The sequence below is a fragment of the Euprymna scolopes genome, chromosome 18 (assembly GCF_053919585.1).
Source record: "Euprymna scolopes isolate OS-2025 chromosome 18, ASM5391958v1, whole genome shotgun sequence".
Classification (NCBI taxonomy): Eukaryota; Metazoa; Mollusca; class Cephalopoda; order Sepiida; family Sepiolidae; genus Euprymna; species Euprymna scolopes.
The window spans coordinates 81,039,000-81,061,104 of record NC_136499.1 but is presented as its reverse complement, the minus strand read 5'-3'; the positions used below and the strand labels follow the sequence as shown (position 1 = coordinate 81,061,104).

Below are 22,105 nucleotides of genomic sequence, written 5' to 3'. Positions count from 1 at the left end.
ATAACTCTAAGCATCCACCACTTGTAAAAAAATTTATATTCGATTCGTCTTTAATATAATTACAAAACTGTCCAAAAACGAAAAATTATTTAATAAAATTAAATACTGTAATGTTGCTCTGGTTCTGAGTATAAAGAAAAATTAGCTTTAACGGATCCAATCGTGAAGATAAAGGTGTTCATAGAATAACAGAAAGCCTCATAATTTGATATCATAAATTCATAGGAAAAACAAATACAGATGTATTGATATTAAACTTGAAAATGAATTACAAAATGGTTCAACTCCCTGTATAGTAAGCTTTATCTCAGACTTCTCCAAAATATATTATCCTTTTCAACAAGAGAGCAGAATAGATAATGTTATAAATAAAAATTCTGTTAAATTATCCTTTTCAACTTCTAACAATCCAACTTAGTTACAATAGAACTAAAGTTTAACAGGCAAATAAAAGATATTAATGAACTCCTATTACTGGTAGCAAAAGAACAATGCAATTGTCGAAACACGAGTGTGTCTACTGGGGAAATTGCATATTTATAAATATACTCCATAAATGTAGCATAAGGGTGGGGAATAGCATGCACACTTATGTTGGGTTCACTAGGAACATTTTACTAATATTAGGTTGACGCTAGAAACTGAAAAACTCCTATATCATTGATAAACATATTAAGTAAATATTTAGAAATAGCACTCATTTTGAGTAGAAGTGGGCGATATTGTTGAAAGCAAATAAACATATACCCCCCCCCATGTAACTTGCAAATCATGGAGCCACAGTGTATAGTGACATCTCCAGACAATTTGTTAAAGAAAAGGTAGAAGATTCTACTAGTCTTTCCTTTGCAAGATCTGTTCTGTAGATGTTATTTGCTACCCAGCAGAAGAATAGAACTTTATTAAAAACAATATTAATGCTATTCTAGATTAACCTGTTTGTTGGTTGAAATAGGTCAAGTACATGGAGCTCAATATAAGCTCATTGTATTTATTCCGCATGGTAAGGCTTTTACATGCTGTATAAATTAATGTCAAACTATTTTAGGAAAATATTTGTAATTTCATTCTTCGCACAGAAGAACAATTGACCTGTTAAGCTTTATGTCATTTATTGGCTTTCAATTTTTGGTTACAAGAAAATTAAATTTGAATATATCATACTTGTAAATGCAAGATGCAATCTATTTATATATTTATATATTTTAGCTATATATACTGATAAAGCCATTTAATAACAATTATTGTACAAGATACTTATATCATATTGATCTGTTTAATAAAAATGTTTGTTATGATCATGTATTATGGTTAAATAACACTACATTTTTATATAACTTGTAGACACAAAATGTTGAATCTACTTACTGTTTTGATCCAGGAGACGGTTTCCTGCCTACCGTTCCACTATTTCCTGGCCCTTGTCCTGGTTGTTCATCTTTAGGACTCTCTGCACTTTTACCTTCCTTGAGAGTGTGATATTTTTGGGGAACTTGAGGTGGCGCCACACCCAAGAGGGTTTTGCTGCGTTTGGGGGTAGACTGATTAGACTGTGAGCGTCCATTGGTTTCATCTCCCGAGTCGGGCGTCATTGGACTCCCAAGCTTTCCCGGAGATGCAGCCCTTGGAGAGACAGGGCGGAATGTAGCCAATCGGGGCTGTCCTGGCGCTGTCACACTCGCTGAAAACCAGGCTGCCTTGGAATCAGCAGAAGACGTAATAGATGAAGCAGGTTGCACCTCCTCGAGGTTAGGCATTGGAAAAATTTGTGAGGATTCTTCGAGACAAGGATCAACCTCCGCTGAGGTATCAGTGGTGCCAAGAAACACTTTTTCAGCATCATTCTCAAAGATACACTCACTTCGAAAAGCAGAAGACTGGCCGTTGTCAGAGACAGTTGTTAAATCATCGGCCAGTGGGATGTTTCCTTGGGGGCTAAAGCTTGGTGTTTCTATAGGCGAGGTCTTCACTAAGACATTGACAAAGGCATCACTTGCCTCTTGAGCGGTACCAGCTTTGAATTGTTGTTTGCTAGCATCTTTGCTGTGAATTTCGGCAGCAGTTACAAGAATTCTACTTTCATCACTGGCTGCAGATTGAAAATCTTGAAATTCGCTTTGAGAAGGTGAGGGAACATTTATAAGTTTTGGTTCACCTTTTCCCTGGCTTCCTTGATATTTTCGAAAATCTTTAGATCTAAATGATAGCGATGTTTTCATTGGGCTACTTGCAGATTGATCAATTATAGAATTCTTTGAACTGCCTTCAGAAAGTTCCGATTGTTCAACACCTTCATCACCATTTCCTTTCCGCTCTGGCCAAGCAAGATCAACTCGCACTGGTAAAGTGGCATATTCACTCTTCATGAATTCAGTCTCTTCCTCATCTCTTTCTCCTCCGCTGTCATCAGATAAGTCTCTTGTTGCTTCAAAAGCACCAGACTTTTTCAGTTCCTCCTAGAAGAAAAAGAGAAAAGAATATTAACATAAGAAGTTGTGGTTAAAATAAACAAATGTTAAATTCGACACACTGCTGCCAAAAATTCGCTACTCCAAATCTCAAGCTTTACTGTCAAAACTCAACTCCAAATCTCAATGCCCTGCTATCAAAAACTCAACTCTAGAACACAACACACTGCTGAGGACACTTGCTACTCTAACATCCAAATCCAAAATCAAGCCACTCTCTGAAGAATCAGACTTTTTATATCCAACCAGAAGCATGTCACTTGCATGTCAGGTGACAATACTGCAAGCATATAAAAAGATTTTTCTTTTTTGTTCCATCTTTTTGTCAACACAGAACTTTTCAGACTGCTTACAAACAGGTTTGTACTAATTTTTTAAGTGGTTAATTACAGAAAAGCAACTTATTTTGCCTTTGGTAGCATTTTAGACCATAAGAGTATTATTTGTATGTTTTGCATATAATCAACAAACTTTTTAGGCAGGATCATATATCCACTAATAATAAGATCCATAATGGTAAGTTTTAAGATTTTAACAAACAATAAATAATACAATTGTATAGATATCCCTATTGAAAAATAATCTTCAACGTTAAACTGAAAATATTAACATATATTGAATATATATGAACATATATTAAGATATATTGACAGAAATGCTTTAATCTAATTCATTAAATAAGATATTTGTGAACATAACTCACAACAAAAACATTACAATTTAAATTCCAAAATATGTAGTAAAATAGGATCTGCAAAACAAAAAAAAAGACTTATTTGAGACAGATGTGATGCCTTTAAACATCAAACAGTAGAAGTGACTTCAACTTGCTCTCTCCTTTCCATCTTTGCCTGCCAGTTTGAAAATGAAGGATAAGTAAATTCACCTTAATAAGAAAAAAGTGAAGCCAGGAATAATCTGTACTTTCAACTGTTAAAAAGAATTAAAATTATTTAATGTTTGAAATATGCTGACCTAGAAGTGGAAGCAAAGAATGATGCATAAAGGAATAAAATAAATATGTGGTTGTATACTGCATTATTTTTTAATGATAACAATAAATCCATTTTATTTTCATATTTATCTAGTGATATTGAGCTTTAATGGTTCTATTAAAAACGGTGTAAGCAATGCCCTACTCAGGTGTTTTTAATTTTTCTAATTTGTTAAAGTGGGCGATTAATAATGGCAGATAATGAGAAAATGAAAGACAATGACTAAAAATATGGGGCAGATTAAGACAATTTTATTGCCAGGAGTAATAAAACAGCATATTACGTCAAAAGAACACAGGCTCACAAAAAAAAAAGAAAAAGAAAAGAAAAAAGATACTTATACAATATAAATTGATCAAAGATCTTTAGTTTTTAAATTATCAAAATTCATCCCTAAATTTTTAAATTTAAAGCTGAAAGAAAAAAAAACATTTTTTTTTTTAAATTTATAGTCAAATTTCTTTTGTGCTTTCATTGATAAAATTTTGTTAAAAATTAACTGGTGAATACAATGCAACCATTTAAAAGAAGATAATTCAGCATTTGAGTATCTTATGCAAGTTTTAGCAACTGAACTTCCCTAATAAAATTAAATTTGCTATCACTCATTTCCTAAAATAATATGTTTATCAGTTTATCATCCATGCGAGTAGTTTTTTCTTTGGTTAAGACAGATCTGCTTTTTTTTTAGACTTGGGGCTAGTAGTTAATGGAGGATTTCCTAGAAGGATATGGGGTTAAAGGCAAGGTAAAGAGAGCTTTTTGTGGGAGGGCTTGTCAGAAAGATTTCTTTTAGTAGAAGGGTTTACTACTCAACTTAAGTAATAGTAAATATTTTGGGATAACTTTTCAATCTGAGAAATAACAAAATAATTTGAAGAGCTAACTCCCTAAGAGGCTAGTATGGCCCGGAAATGAGGGATTATTTTATATTAAATTATATGTTAAACTGATCCTCCATTTTTAATTCCAAACTAATCCTTTTTTTGTTTTCTTTTTCCCAATTATTTTTAGGGGGTTTCACATGTAATCGTCTAAACAAGTTGAATTTTGTTTTTAAAATTGACAGAATGTATCTGTGAAACAAAATTGACAGAATGTATCTGTGAAATAAAATTGACAGAATGTATCTGTGAAATAAAATTGACAGAATGCATCTGTGAACTACTATTGACAGAATGTATCTGTGAACTAAAATTGACAGAATGTATCTGTGAACTAAAATTGACAGAATGTATCTGTGAAATACAATTGACAGAATGTATCTGTGAAATACAATTGACAGAATGTATCTGTGAAATACAATTGACAGAATGTATCTGTGAAATACAATTGACAGAATGTATCTGTGAAATAAAATTGACAGAATGTATCTGTGAAATACAATTGACAGAATGTATCTGTGAAATACAATTGACAGAATGTATCTGTGAAATAAAATTGACAAAGTATCTGTGAACTAAAATTGACAGAATGTATCTGTGAAATAAAATTGGCAGAATGTATCTGTGAAATACAACTGACAGAATGTATCTGTGAAATACAATTGACAGACTGCATCTGTGAAATACAAATGACAGAATGCATCTGAAAGAAAATTGACAGAATGTATCTGTGAAATAAAATTGACAAAATGTATCTGTGAAACAAATTGACAGAATGTATCTGTGAAATAAAATTGACAGAATGTATCTGTGAAATACAATTGACAGAATGTATCTGTGAAATACAATTGACAGAATGTATCTGTGAAATACAATTGACAGAATGTATCTGTGAAATACAATTGACAGAATGTATCTGTGAAATACAATTGACAGAATGTATCAGTGAAATACAAATGACAGAATGTATCTGTGAAATACAATTGACAGAATGTATCAGTGAAATACAAATAACAGAATGTATCTGAACTAAAATTGACAGAATGTATCTGTGAACTAAAATTGACAGAATGTATCTGTGAAATACAATTGACAGAATGTATCTGTGAAATACAATTGACAGAATGTATCTGTGACATACAATTGACAGAATGTATCTGTGAAATAAAATTGACAGAATGTATCCGTTAAATACAATTGACAGAATGTATCTGTGAAATACAATTTACAGAATGTATCTGTGGAATAAAATTTACAGAATGTATCTGTGAAATAAAATTGACAGAATGTATCTGTGAAATACAATTGACAGAATGTATCTGTGAAATAAAATTGACAGAATTCATCTGTGAAATAAAATTGACAGAATGTATCTGTGAAATAAAATTGACAGAATGTATCTGTGAAATACAATTGACAGAATATATCTGTGAAATAAAATTGACAGAATGTATCTGAAATAAAATTGACAGAATGTATCTGTGAAATAAAATTGACAGAATGTATCTGTGAAATACAATTGATAGAATGTATCTGTGAAATAAAATTGACAGAATGCATCTGTGAAATATAATTGACAGAATGCATCTGTGACATACAATTGACAGAATGTATCTGTGAAATACAATTGACAGAATATATCTGTGATATAAAATTGACAGAATGTAGCTGTGAACTAAAATTGACAGAATGTATCTGTGAAATAAAATTGACAGAATGTATCTGTGAAATACAATTGACAGAATGTATCTCTGAAATACAATTGACAGAATGTATCTGTGAAATACAATTGACAGAATGTATCTGTGAAATACAATTGACAGAATGTATCTGTGAAATACAATTGACAGAATGTATCTGTGAAATACAATTGACAGAATGTATCAGTGAAATACAAATGACAGAATGTATCTGTGAACTAAAATTGACAGAATGTATCTGTGAACTAAAATTGACAGAATGTTTCTGTGAACTAAAATTGACAGAATGTATCTGTGAAATACAATTGACAGAATGTATCTGTGAAATACAATTGACAGAATGTATCTGTGAAATACAATTGACAGAATGTATCTGTGAAATACAATTGACAGAATGTATCTGTGAAATAAAATTGACAGAATGTATCTGTGAAATACAATTGACAGAATGTATCTGTGGAATAAAATTTACAGAATGTATCTGTGAAATAAAATTGACAGAATGTATCTGTGAAATACAATTGACAGAATGTATCTGTGAAATAAAATTGACAGAATTCATCTGTGAAATACAATTGACAGAATGTATCTGTGAAATAAAATTGACAGAATGTATCTGTGAAATACAATTTACAGAATATATCTGTGAAATAAAATTGACAGAATGTATCTGTGAAATACAATTGACAGAATGCATCTGTGAAATCAAATTGACAGAATGCATATGTGAAATAAAATTGACAGAATGCATCTGTGAAATACAATTGACAGAATGTATCTGTGAAATACAATTGACAGAATGTATCTGTGAAATACAATTGACAGAATTCATCTGTGAAATAAAATTGACAGAATGTATCTGTGAAATACAATTGACAGAATGTATCTGTGAAATACAATTGACAGAATGTATCTGTGAAATACAATTGACAGAATGTATCTGTGAAATAAAATTGACAGACTGCATATGTGAAATACAATTGACAGAATGTATCTGTGAAATAAAATTGACAGACTGCATCTGTGAAATAAAATTGACAGAATGTATCAGTGAAATACAATTGACAGAATGCATCTGTGAAATACAATTTACAGAATGTATCTGTGAAATACAATTGACAGAATGCATCTGTGAAATACAATTTACAGAATGTATCCGTGAAATAAAATTGACAGAATGTATCTGTGAAATACAATTGACAGAATGTATCTGTGAAATACAATTGACAGAATGTATCTGTGAAATACAATTGACAGAATGTATCTGTGAAATAAAATTGACAGAATGTATCTGTGAAATACAATTGACAGGATGCATCTGTGAAATAAAATTGACAGAATGTATCTGTGAAATACAATTGACAGAATGTATCTGTGAAATACAATTGACAGAATGTATCTGTGAAATACAATTGACAGAATGTATCTGTGAAATAGAATTGACAGAATTTATCAGTGAAATACAATTGACAGAATGTATCTGTGAAATACAATTGACAGACTGTATCTATGAAATACAATTGACAGAATGTATCGGTGAAATACAATTGACAGAATGTATCGGTGAAATACAATTGACAGAATGTATCTGTGAAATACAATTGACAGAATGTATCTGTGAAATACAATTGACAGACTGTATCTGTGAAATACAATTGACAGAATGTATCTGTGAAATACAATTGACAGAATGTATCTGTGAAATACAATTGACAGAATGTATCTGTGAAATACAATTGACAGAATGTATCTGTGAAATAAAATTGACAGACTGCATCTGTGAAATACCAATGACAGAATGTATCTGAAATAAAATTGACAGAATGTATCTGTGAACTAAAAATGACAGAATGTTAAATTCAAAAGTATCCTACTCTTTGCTATAAAATATATGAAAAAATACTTGAAATCCATTATCGAATTAATTCAATTTATATATGTATATATTAACTTTTGTTTAATTTGAGAACTTTGACAATAAATGTTGAGTATATTTTTAATTCATGTTTACATTTGAGAATTTATACTGATGAATAATCTTCCAAGACAAATGAGTTTTATTTACTATAAGATATTTTTTCTAAATTGTAATTCCCAAGTTTCCCGCTAATGTCTCTTGATAATAATTGTATACACAATGATATAATTTACACATATATCGTGACTGACTTGCTTGAATCTAGCCTAAATAATAATACGTATCATATTTCATACTTTCTTCAATTATCAAGTAGAATTTTTTTAGAAAGGCTTAAACACTTACTTCACCTAGTGCAATAGTAAATGATAGTAATTTCTCAGAATTCCTCAATCCTTATCTCCAATAGATTTTACAAGTTAGCCTATCACCTATAATGAATGACACTAGACCTTCTCCACTCCGTTTTAGCCTCAGTTTATTCTGTTGTCCTCTGAAAACTTACAACTATATTGGTGCATCATCTTTTCCAATAAAGAAAAGCATCTCATCTCATATATTCCTGTAAAATGGCCAATGATAGCAATAACAATCAAACTTCTTTACCAAAACTAGTTAGGAATCTTAAGTCTAATAATATATCTTTCTTCTTAAGGTCAATTTTGAAAAAAAATGTAAATCTCATCCCCCCTCCCATCTCTAAATTCTGCCAACTCTGCATTTCAGAGGCAGTCTTAATAATATCCTCTTCTAAAAATAATATAATAAATTAAAAAAAATGAAGCTATTTTCCATTCTAAGCATGGGCGAACACTCAAATATTGGGCCCTACAGATACACCACCATCGTCCTCTCCTTTATCTTAATACCCTATACTTCTTTTCTTCTTCTTTCATGTCTCTTCGCTATTTTCTATTCCTTTCCCCCTCTTTTATTTGCACTTCCTGCTAATTTATTTTCTGTCGTTTTTTTGGATTGCAATATATTCCTGTAGACAGTTGAAGCCATCTCTTTGTTCTATCAGACACGGTTACTAGATAATTTTTATGATCTTTTATTTTTATTTATATTTGTTACCTTTATCCTAAATATATAATCACTGCTTGCATTATATATTTGTTCCGTTTGTTTCCCTATCAGATATTTTTTTGGATATATATATATATATATATATATATATATATATATATATATATATATATATATATATTACTTTTGTTAGTTTGAAGAGATCAAGGGGCTCCTTCCTGGAGCTAACACTTGATTCTATTATAGTTTAAATTTATATCCGAGGGCTCTTTTAAGAATAGACACTGTTCCCTTTATGGCTGCTATCTGTATTTCCTTACAGCTTGGTTTTCCAGGGATTGCTTCTAAGTATTTTTTAAGGTTCTTTTTTATTAGGCCAGTTGCACCTGTCACAACTGGTATAATGTTTATTTCTTTCAGAGATCTTGTTGTTTTTAGATCATTTTTTAGGTCCTGATATTTTGTTATCTTTTCCCGTTCTGCTCTATTAAGGCCAAAGTCGTTTGGAACTGTGACGTCGATAATGAGTGCAGTCCTTTCGGGCTTGTTCCATATTACTATATCTGGCTTGATGGCCTTGTCTTTTATGTATCTGCCTGCCTGTATGTCTTTGTCGTAGAACACTCTCACTTTTCCATTTGATGCTATCGGTGGTGGTTCATGTTCCCAGATGTTCAACGACCTATCTAGTTGCATCTCTCCACAGATTTTCCAATGTAAGTATCCACATACTTTGTTGTGGCGAGCAGTGTAATGACCATCGGCTAGAAGGATCTTGCATCGAGACATTAGGTGGCTTGCACTTTCAACAGCTGAGTGACAGAATCTGCATTGGTCGTTTTTTGTAGACCAGCCATTTTCTTAAATCCATTTGTGAGTAAGCCTTGGTCTTGTGCAGCTATCATTAATCGTTCTTCATCAAATGGAAATTTGTCACTTTTAAGTTATTGCAGTGAGGCCTCCTTGCCAATGTAGCTCTGGTTCTGTTCTTCCATGAACCTGCCTGCTTTCTTATGTTGTTGCCATCTTTCTAATCTTGTCTTTAGTTCCCTTTTTGTATACTCTTTTCTCTTATTTCGGGCGATTAGGGTTGCTGGGTTGTCATATTCTTCTATTGTGTTGTCCAGTGTGTTACCACTGAAATTTTCACCGAGCTTTGTAGTTGACGTCCGCTGGGGCAAACATTGGTGTGATGTTCATTCACCATTTTTATTTTGGAGTCAGAAGAACATTTGATATATTGGTCTATGCTTACCACTGAAGCTCGGTATGCATGGTTTATTTCAGTGAGGCCTAAACCACCTTCTCTCCGTGGTAAGTACAGTCTGTCCATGCACTGGTGTTTGCAAATGACTTTATGAAGGGCCAGCATTTTCCGAGTTTTTACATCAAGGCTATTGATGCAGTTTTGTGGCCAATTGATTATGCCAAATCCATAAGAGACAACAAGTATTGCCAATTGATTGATGGCAGTGATTTTGTTTTTTGGTGACAGTTCTGATGAGAGAATTTTTTAAAGTCGCTTGAAGTATTCTCCCTGCACTATTTATCTCATCTTTCCATGTTCAAGTGTCTCATTCTCCTCTACTCCCAGGTATTTATAGACAGCATCCTCTTCAAGGTCTTCAATAGAGCCATTGTCAAGATTAAGATGTTCTGATGCTGTCTTTCTTCCTTTCTTTATGATGCACTTAGCGCATTTGTCGAATCCAAATTCCATGCAGATGTCCTCTGTATAATTTTTAACAATGCCTATCAGAGAGACATAGAGTTTCAAGTCGTCCATAAAGAGTAGATGGTTTACTCTTTTATTTTCTTCCTTCTTTCTGGCCATGCTGAGATTGTATCCAGCGTTGGATCGCTTAAGTAGCTTACTTAGTGGATCCATTGTGAGGCAGAAAAGGGGCAGTGAGAGGCTGTCTCCTTGAAATATTCCTCGCTTGATCTTTATGTTTGGGGTCTGTATCCTTCCTTCCGTGTGCTGTAATGTAATTGATGTGCACCATCTGGACATTTGTCTTTGAAGGAATGATGTAATATCAGTATGCACATTGTACAACTCCAAACAGCGAAGGATCCAGGAATGATACTGTCAAAGGCATTTGTGTAATCAATCCAGGCCATTGACAGATTTCTTTGTCTTCTACAGTCTTCTAATATGGTTCTGTTTACAAGGAGTTGGTCTTTTGTGCCTAGCTTTTTCCTCGTACACCCCCTCTGCTCACTTTCAAGGTAATCATCAGCAATCAGATAATCGTATGTTGCATCAGCGATTATCCCTGTTAGGAGCTTGTAGGTTGTTGTGAGGCAGCAGATTGGTCTATATTTGCTAGCCATGTGGGTGCCCTCATTTTTGGGAATAAGTGATGTACTACCTACAGTAAACCACTCAGGCGGCTCTTCATCTCCACTGATGATTCTATTGAATGCCTTGGCATAGTGATGATGAAGTGCGCTCATTTTTTTCAGCCAGAAATTAGGTATTTGATCTACTCCTGGGGTCTTGAAATTACTGCATTGAGCTACCTTCCTGCAGACAGCCTCCTTGGTAATTTTTAGAGCTGGCATCTTTTCTTTCTCCTTGTTCTCCTCTTTGATGGTATTTATCCAGTTGTTTTCTTTATGTACTTAAGTGTCCTCATAGAGTGGCCTCCAGAAGTTTTCAACTTCTTGTGTTGGTGGGGAGCTCACCTTTATTTCATCTTTAATGAGGCTCCTATAGACAATTCTTGGGTTTGTTGCAAAAAGTTTATTTATCCTTTTTGCTTCAAAGTTTTTGGTTTTATTTTTATTTGTGCAGCTAAGGCTTTTATCTCAGCCTGATGTTCTGCCAACTTAGCTCTTTATATATATATATATATATATATATATATATATTATATATATATATATATGTGTGTGTGTGTGTGTGTGTGTGTAAACGTATATATATATTTTTTGTGTATGTGCCTATTTATGTATCCATACCATGTTTTCTGATTTATTTATGAGTATCCTATTTATTTATATTTCTATTGTTTTTATCTTTTATTATTTATTTTTACTTTTATTCTTAAACCTTTTTTCTTTTCTTTTTTCCTTATTCTGTTGCTAAATATAATTCTAACTGATTTTTGCTTATGATGACATGACCACACATTACCCACATTCTTTTTGTCTGCTTTGATACTTTGTCTGCACGAGTAGTTGTGCTCATACATATATACTTCCATGTCTATGCTTTATGCAGTGTCTATGTTCATAGGCTTTTGACATTTTCACATTGTGTCCTTATTCTGACTTATTTTAACTAATTTATTGCTCCCTTTCTTTTTTTTTTCCAGCGCGTTTTTCTAATTTCTTTTTTTCCTTTCGTTTTCATTTATTCTCCCTCTTAGATAATGAAAAAAGAAATATAGAAAAAAAAAGAGGAGGAAAAGGGAAAGGGGATAATAATTTTTTCCTTATATATTTACAGCAATTAATGTTTGCCTGCATATTATATTTTCATATGTCTTTAATATTTTGATGATAGATTTTTGGAGTAAATTTTTACTCGTTTTTATATTTTAATATAAACTCCATTTTTTTTAGATTTATTCTGAGTTGCATAGCAAATCAAACGATCCAGTTTCATTAAAAGATTTAAAGTATCTCATGGAAATCATCTGAAAGCGACGTGACAATGGTAGGTCCTCTATCTATGTCGACAAATAATTATCAAAAAAGGCCGTGTACGCATTGTTGATAAACTTTACATCCTCTGGTGCTCGGAATGGTCCAACCAACTTATCCCCAATGATTCCCCACCAAAACATGATGCCCCACCTCCTCGTTTGCGATGAACTCTGTAACGGGTCGGAATTCCGTTTGGGTTTCAAACTTTGGTCCATCTATACGGACCATCAAGAGTAGCATGGGCCTCATTACTAAATAGGACCTGTTGGAAATTAATTATTATGTAATTCTGTGTCCAAGCCATTCGTTTTTCCCTATGTTGTTTGCTCAAAAGAGGCATTGGAAGAGGTTTGATGTTCCTTGCAATCTCATTCAACACATTGTATCGTGCATGCGATTCCAGCTTTTGCAAAAATGAAAGCACTGGTGCTATTTGTGTTTCGGTTGACTTCCCTAGGAATTTTCTGAATATCATGATCTAAAATGTTTCGCCTGATGCCTTTATTTTTCTGGATTTGGTGTTCAAATTGTTCAAGAATGCAGCCAAGGTTTTCGGATCCAATTCCAGCTTTGTGGCTAAATTTTTGATTGACAATCCTACTGCGAGTTCAGCAAGTATCCTTTACTTTTTAATAACATTTATTCGCCTGATTTTTTGGCATTGTAAGAGATCTGCAATAAAGCGATGCCAGGAAAAATTTCTTTGATTATAAATAAAATCCGATTAGTTTGTGAATATAGCATGAATTTAAATAAAACTTTGGGAAATAATTAAACTTAAAGCATCCCTTTGATGGTACACTTTTCATTTTTTGTGACGTATATTTAGGGAAATATTGATATTTTACTAATCTGTAATAAAGCGATTGAAACGGTTTATATATGTATATATATATATATAATATATACATATATAATATATATCTATAATATATATATATATATATTTATATTATATACAGATGTAGTATTAGGAATCCCAGCTTAAATGCTATCTAGGTAGTTGGAGAAATAGTATGTTATGTAAGTATATTTTCGATTTCCATCAGCGAGTTTGGTGGGGTCACAGAAGGTTAGGGTGGAACGGTATCAACCTAGATAGAATGCACCGGAAATTAGGGGTACCGTCCACCGGAAATTAGGGGTAAAGGAAATTATGGTCATAGGCTTCCGGTTGACAGGCACAGGTGAGAGTTGGTTTTGGGCTGCAGAGAATGCAGATGGGGGGAGGGATTAAGCTCCCTCCGCGACAACCAGGTTTCGACATGATAGACTTGCCTTAATAAAATAATTGAAGCTTCAAATCCATCGCGTGTTATCGATACATTAGCAGCAGTAAGTACCACTCCCCATGAGATGGACACCAGTGACAAGAAGATATCATCTGCTGAAGAAGGCAAGCAGGTATGTACACATGACATTATTTGCGAATACACATTGAGACCTTTCAAGGTAAAAATAAGATGACACACCCACATGTAAGAACATATATGTAAAAACGTTGATGAGGACACACACATGAGAAGAAAAGAAAACGATAAATAAATAAATAAATAAGTAGTAAATAAAAAGGCTGCAAAAACCATTTCGAAGCATATAATATATATATATATATATATATATATAATATACATATATAATATATATATATAATATATACATATTTATATTATATGTATAAAATATACATATCTACATACTATACATATATAATATATATGATATACATATATGATATATATATAATATATATATAATATACATATACATAATATACATATATAATATATAATATACATATATATAATATATATAATAGACATATATATAATATGTAATATACATATATATATGATATATAATATACATATATAATATATATATAATATATATAATAGACATATATATAATATGTAATATACATATATATATGATATATAATATACATATATATAATATGTAATATACATATATATATGATATATAATATACATATATATAATATGTAATATACATATATATAATATGTAATATACATATATATATGATATATAATATACATATATATATTATAATATACATGCATATAATATACATATATACATAATATACATATAATATATATATATATAATATATATAATATGCATATATATATAATATACATATATATAAATAATATATATAATATACATATATATATAATATACATAATATACATACATATATAATGTACATAATATACATATATATACATATATATATATATAATATATATAATATACATATATATAATACATACAATATGCATATATATATACTACATACAATATGCATATATATACTACATACAATATGCATATATATACTACATACAATATGCATATATATATAATACATACAATATGCATATATATAATACATACAATATACATATATATAATAAATATAATATGCATATATATATAATACACATATATATAATACATATAATATACATGTATATAATACGTATAATATACATATATATAATACATATACATATTTATATAATATATATACATATATATAATATATATATATGATATACATATATATATATAATACAATATACATATATATAATATAAATATATATAATATATATACCATATATATATTATACATATATATAATATACCTATATAATATACATATATATATATATATATAATATATATATAATATACACATAGATTATACGCAATAATATATATAATATACATATATAATACATAATATACATATATAATATATATTTAATATACATATATAGAATATATATATATAATATACATATATATATATAATATATATATTTAATATATATATAATATACATATATATAATATATATATTTAATATATATATAATATACATATATAGAATATATATATATAATATACATATATATATATAATATATATATTTAATATATATATAATATACATATATATAATATATATATTTAATATATATATAATATACATATATAGAATATATATATATAGAATATATATATAGAATATATATATAATATACATATATATAATATATATATAGAATATATATAATATACATATATATAATATATATAATATACATATATATATATTATATATATTATATATATGTATATTATATATATTATATATAATATATATAATATACATATATATAATATACATATATATATATATATACATATATATAATATACATATATATACAATATATATAATATACATATATATAATATACATATATATATAATATATCTAATATACATATATATATAATATATATAATATACATATATATAATATATATGTATATATGATATACATATATATAATATATACAATATACATATATATAATATATATGTATATATGATATACATATATATAATATATACAATATACATATATATAATATATATGTATATATGATATACATATATATAATATATACAATATACATATATATAATATATATATAATATATACATTTGATATATATATATAATATGTATACGATATATATATATATAATGTATATAATATATATATTATATGCATATATATATAATATACATATATATAATATGCATATATATATCTTTGTAATAGAACTGCGTCACACTGTGCACGTGAAACATTTTCAAATATTCTGTACTGGTATATTTTTTTGTTTCTTAATCTCATTCATCCAGATGAAGTCTCGAAATAAAGACGAAACGTTGATGAACACATAATACGGTTTGTTCCTTTTTATTTTCTCTATTTTGTCGGAATCCTATTTCCATTATTTTCATCATTCTGTTAATATGGAACACCAAACTTTTAAGCAAAAATTGCGGCAATACAAAGAAATACTAATCGCTGCCAACTCTCACAACAACAGGAGAACTTTTTTGCTTAAATGTATACAAGAAAAAATTATACCCAAAAGTACATTTAAATATTTGAAATATTCGCACCATATTTTCCCGGATTACATTGAAAAATATTTAGTTGCTTCAGCGGATCTTTTAAAACAACAAAGCTCTCATTTATTCCATGAAGCCCGAACATTAGCTAACGACTTACTACAGAACTACACCATGACACACAATTTTTTCTTAAATATAAACAAATCAATTTAAAGATTCAGCACCCGCCATTGTCACAAACTGGATAATAAACTTACAAAATTAATCTCCGACAGCAAATGGAGAACTATAGGACGCCCGGATCTAATACAAAATCTTTCTACCAAAGTACTCTCAAACACTGAAATTGAAGCCCTTAGTTTCGGACTAAAATTCGCAACTGGCATACATTCAAATATTACCACCGACGCAATTTTGAAGAATTACAAACATGAAGATACGGATTTTCAAAAAGGTTTCATACAGGGTGTTATTTCTGTGGCAAGATACATAGATGCTTTGAAACACCTAGCGAATAACAAGAGCTTGATTATATCACCAGCTGATAAAGGTGGTGGTATAGTATTAATGGAAAAAGATGAATACCTGGAAAAAATTTCCACATTGTTGGCAGACAACAACACTTACACCAAAACTGATTTAAAGACAGTAAATCGAAGTGTTGAGAATTTCAACCAATCTTATAAAAAACTTATAAAATACAATAAAACTTGGATGTCATACATTGAATACCACCCCAATGTTCCATCACTATATGGCCTGCCAAAAATTCACAAACCAGACATCCCTATGCGCCCTATAATATCCGGCATCGGTAGTGCCACACACAAAATTGCACGTGCCATATCCAACGTTTTGACTCCACTACTGGGCACTATCAGCACCTCCCACATAAAGAACTCCGGAGATTTACTGAACAAAATAAAAAACATTAACGTGCAAAACAAAACTATTCACAGCTTAGATATAACATCATTATACACTAATGTCCCCATTAAAAAATGCTTGAATTTACTCCTTAAACATTAAAAAAAATCTAACATTAGCTTACCTTTTCCTCCTGACACTCTTATAAAAATCATTAGACTTATAACTAACATGACTTACTTTCATTTCAATAACAATTTCTATAAACAAAATTTTGGACTTCCTATGGGTAACCCTCTTAGTGGAGTATTAGCTTGCCTTTTCTTAGAATTCCTAGAATCTGGTCCTTTCAAATTCAGATTACCTCCAAACACAGAGTATTTCAGATACATTGACGACATCTTAATTTTTCTTCCTGAAAATACGCGCATAAATATCATTAGAGACTTCCATAAAGTTTACCTATGAAACAGAAAACAATAACTCATTACCTTTTCTTGACATACTTATAATAAAATCTAATAATAAACTATCCTTCAAAGTTCACTGCAAAACTACACACAAAAACGATTACATACATTTCTATTCACACCATAACAATAAAATAAAAACAGGGATGATAATTGGTTTCTTCTTATGCGCTTTCAGAATTTGCAGTCCTGAATATCTGGACGAAGAATTCAAATACCTTACAAAAATTTGGAAAACCTTGCAATATCCGACATATTTCAATTGAATGCTAAGAGAAAAGCCACACAAATATTTTCCAGAATTAATAATAATAAAAAATCATACACACCAGACCTTTCTCTCATAAACAGACATCTTCTTTTACCTACACACACCAATAATACAATAATCTATAACACACTAAACAAACTAAAAATTCCTATCATACAAACTACATCACTAACCATAAGACATATATTAAAAACCATGAAACATCTCTATAACAAACCAGTTTCCGATGGAGGTATATATACTATTCCTTGCCATAATTGCCATCATAAATACGTTGGTGAAATTCAGCGTAAATGGGAAAAAAGGCTCAATGAACACAAAAGAGATATAAAAAATAGCAATTCTCTAAGTGCATTATTCTCTCATTCATTCCAACATAACCACACTTTTGACTTTAAACAAGCAAAAGTAGTTAAATTTATTTTAAATAAACCGCGCCGGAGACTTCTTGAATCTGCGCTTATTGCAATTTCAAGCACTATTAAACAATGTGGAGGTTTCTATAACATAGCGCCATTAATAAGTAAACTGTTATTAAAAGAACATTATTTAACTGTGGACACAGGTTAACTTTCTCACACCAATTCAAACACCCCCTGTAATAATTAATACATAATCTCAATCAATAAATTATATAAAAAAACACTCATTTTATTTCTGTTACAAACTTATATTTGAATTTCAACAGATATATCTTTTTCCCAATAGAATATAAACTTGCGTTCATAGTTTTAAATTAAATTAACGACTATATGACGTCACTAAAATTTCCTTCTCTTTAACAGCGCCAGCCCCCCCCCCCTCCTTTTTGAAGTTCCAACATCAATTTTTCGTTTCTTTGTAATAGAACTGCGTCACACTGTGCACGTGAAACATTTTCAAATATTTTGTACTGGTATATTTTTTGGTTTCTTAATCTCATTCATCCAGAGGAAGTCTCGAAATAAAGACGAAACGTTGATGAACACATAATACGGTTTGTTCCTTTTTATTTTCTCTCTCTCTATATATATAATATACATTTGATATATATATAATATATATATGATATATAATATACATAATATATATAATATGCATATATATAATATACATATATATAATATACATATATATGATATATATAATATATATATATAATATATATATATGATATATATAATATATATATATATATATAATATGCATATAATATATATATATAATTTTTTTAAAAAGTTTTTTTTTGAAATGTCATTACTTTCAATGTATACCGTTTTCGTTTAACGGGTATAGATTGTTATTTTAAAACCATTTACCATTAATTTCGAGCTAAGCTCAATGTGTCCATTTCATAGGGACAGAGCATATATAGTCCAAAATTTTGTTGAAAATTCAAAGATTCACGTTTGCTTTTTTATAACCTTCGTTTATTTCCTGGATTTTTCTATTACAGCTGTTTCATTATTAGCTTGGCAATTTTACGATTTATGTTTCCGTAAAAATATCCTGTCCCCCACCAACTTCTTCAGATGTTTATCCATTAGATTTTTACAATAAATGGTACATTTTTAACATGCTGGACATCGTATTCGGGTAAAAAATTTTCCACAGCCATGCTTCCTTACTTCCTCCATCTTTTGGTGTCATGTAAAGATAGTTTGTCGTTTTAACCCGTACTTTTGTATTTTTATGTTTTATTTATTAATTGTTTATTTTTGTTTTAATTTTCCCTGTTTTTCTTATTTGTTTTTTTTTCCAATTATCATATAATTTTATGTCATTTTATTCCTATATTTATGCGTGTTTATTTTAATATTGTTTTTTTTTTGCTTAGTGTTTGAATTCGTATTATATTACCTGATGCCGGGGATGTCACTCTCGTGGTATAATTTTTTATCTAAGATTACCTCCCTTACATTTTTTTTCCTAATCTGCTCTAGTGCGTGAAATTAAATGTTTGTTTCTGTGCAAACACCTGTGGATTACATCTAGTCTTTTTTTAAATAATTTTTCTTTAATTGTAATATAGAATAGTTGCAAAACATCCCCTAAGGGGTCAGGATGTTATATTAGCTATGGAATTATGTATGAGCATGACACTTGAGATGTAAAGAAAATAGTTTTTTTGTGACATAACAGAAACATTTATATGAAAGTATATTAAAATGAAAAAAAAATATATAGATATATTTCTATGAGTCATTCTGTTTAGAGTAGTAGTAGGAAAAATACACGTCAACCAGTAGTAGTAATAGTAGGATAAGAAGGAGGAGGCGTAGTAGTAGTAAGAGGAGGAGGAGGAGGAGGAGGAGGAGGAGGCGTAGTAGTAGTTGTAAAGAGGATAAGTAATAGTAGTAGCAAGAAGAGAAGGCATAGTAGTAGTAGTAGGAGGAGGAGGAGGAGGAGGAGGTGGAGAGGATATTGTGCAAGCAAACAAGCAAACAACAAAGAACGACAGAGTTTTAGCATTATATAAATATATATATAATATATAATTATATATATAATATATATATAATATATATATATATACAAATATATATATAATATATATAATACAAATATATATATAATATATATATTACAAATATATATATAATATATATATTACAAATATATATATATATAATACAAATATATATATAACATGTATATACATAATATATATAATATAAATGTATATATAATATAAATATATATATATATATATAATATAAATATATATATAATATAAATATATATATAATATAAATATATATATAATATAAATAAATATATATATAATATATATAAATATATATATCATACATACATATAATATATAATATAAATATATATATAATATATAATATAAATATATATATAATATGAATATATATAATATGAATATATATATATAATATATATATGATACAAATATATATATTCTATATATAATATAAATATGATATAAATATATATATTATATATATAATATATAATATATATATATATATAATATAAATATATATAAAATATATATATAATATATACACATATATAATATATACACATATATAATATATATATATAATATATATATATAATATATACACATATATAATATATATATAATATATACATATATATAATATATATATAATATATACATATCTGTAATATATACATATCTATAATATATACATATATATACTATACACATATCTATAATATATACATATCTATAATATATACATGTATATAATATATACATATATATAATATATACATATATATAATATATACATATATATAATATATACATATATATAATATATACATATATAATATATACATATATAATATATACATATATATAATATATACATATATATAAAATATACATATATAATATATACATATATAATATATACATATATATATATAATATATACATATATATATAATATATACATATATATATAATATATACATATATATATATATAATATATACATATATATATAATATATACATATATATATAATACATACATATATATATAATATATACATATATATATAATACATACATATATATATAATACATACATATATATATATAATACATATATATATATAATACATATATATATATAATATATATATATATATATAAAATATACATATCTATATATCTATAAAAGTTAACGTGTCTGTGTATGTATCTGTGTGTCTGTGTGTGTGTCTGTTTGCATTTCCCTACGCAATAACTCTGTCAATTTTAGGTTTATAGACTCGAAAGTTGATATACAGGGTATTGAGATTTTGGGAAAATCGATATGATCGGTTTTTGACCAGAAATTTGGCGATTGAGGAGTCAAAGTTCAACGATTTGACCTTTGAGAACTCTACC

At 28.7% G+C, this 22,105-nt stretch overlaps 1 protein-coding gene across 8 annotated transcripts in view; it reads right to left on the bottom strand.

The window, feature by feature from the left end:
- The window catches only part of LOC145297666 (uncharacterized), a 1,332,115-nt gene that overhangs the window by 987,491 nt on the left and 322,519 nt on the right, over nt 1–22,105 (bottom strand). For all 8 annotated transcript variants that reach the window (XM_080143840.1, XM_080143841.1, XM_080143838.1 and 5 more), the window contains exon 6: nt 1,369–2,456. In XM_080143840.1, coding sequence (XP_079999966.1) covers nt 1,369–2,456 — 1,088 coding nt within the window. The remainder of the gene's footprint in view (nt 1–1,368; nt 2,457–22,105) is intronic.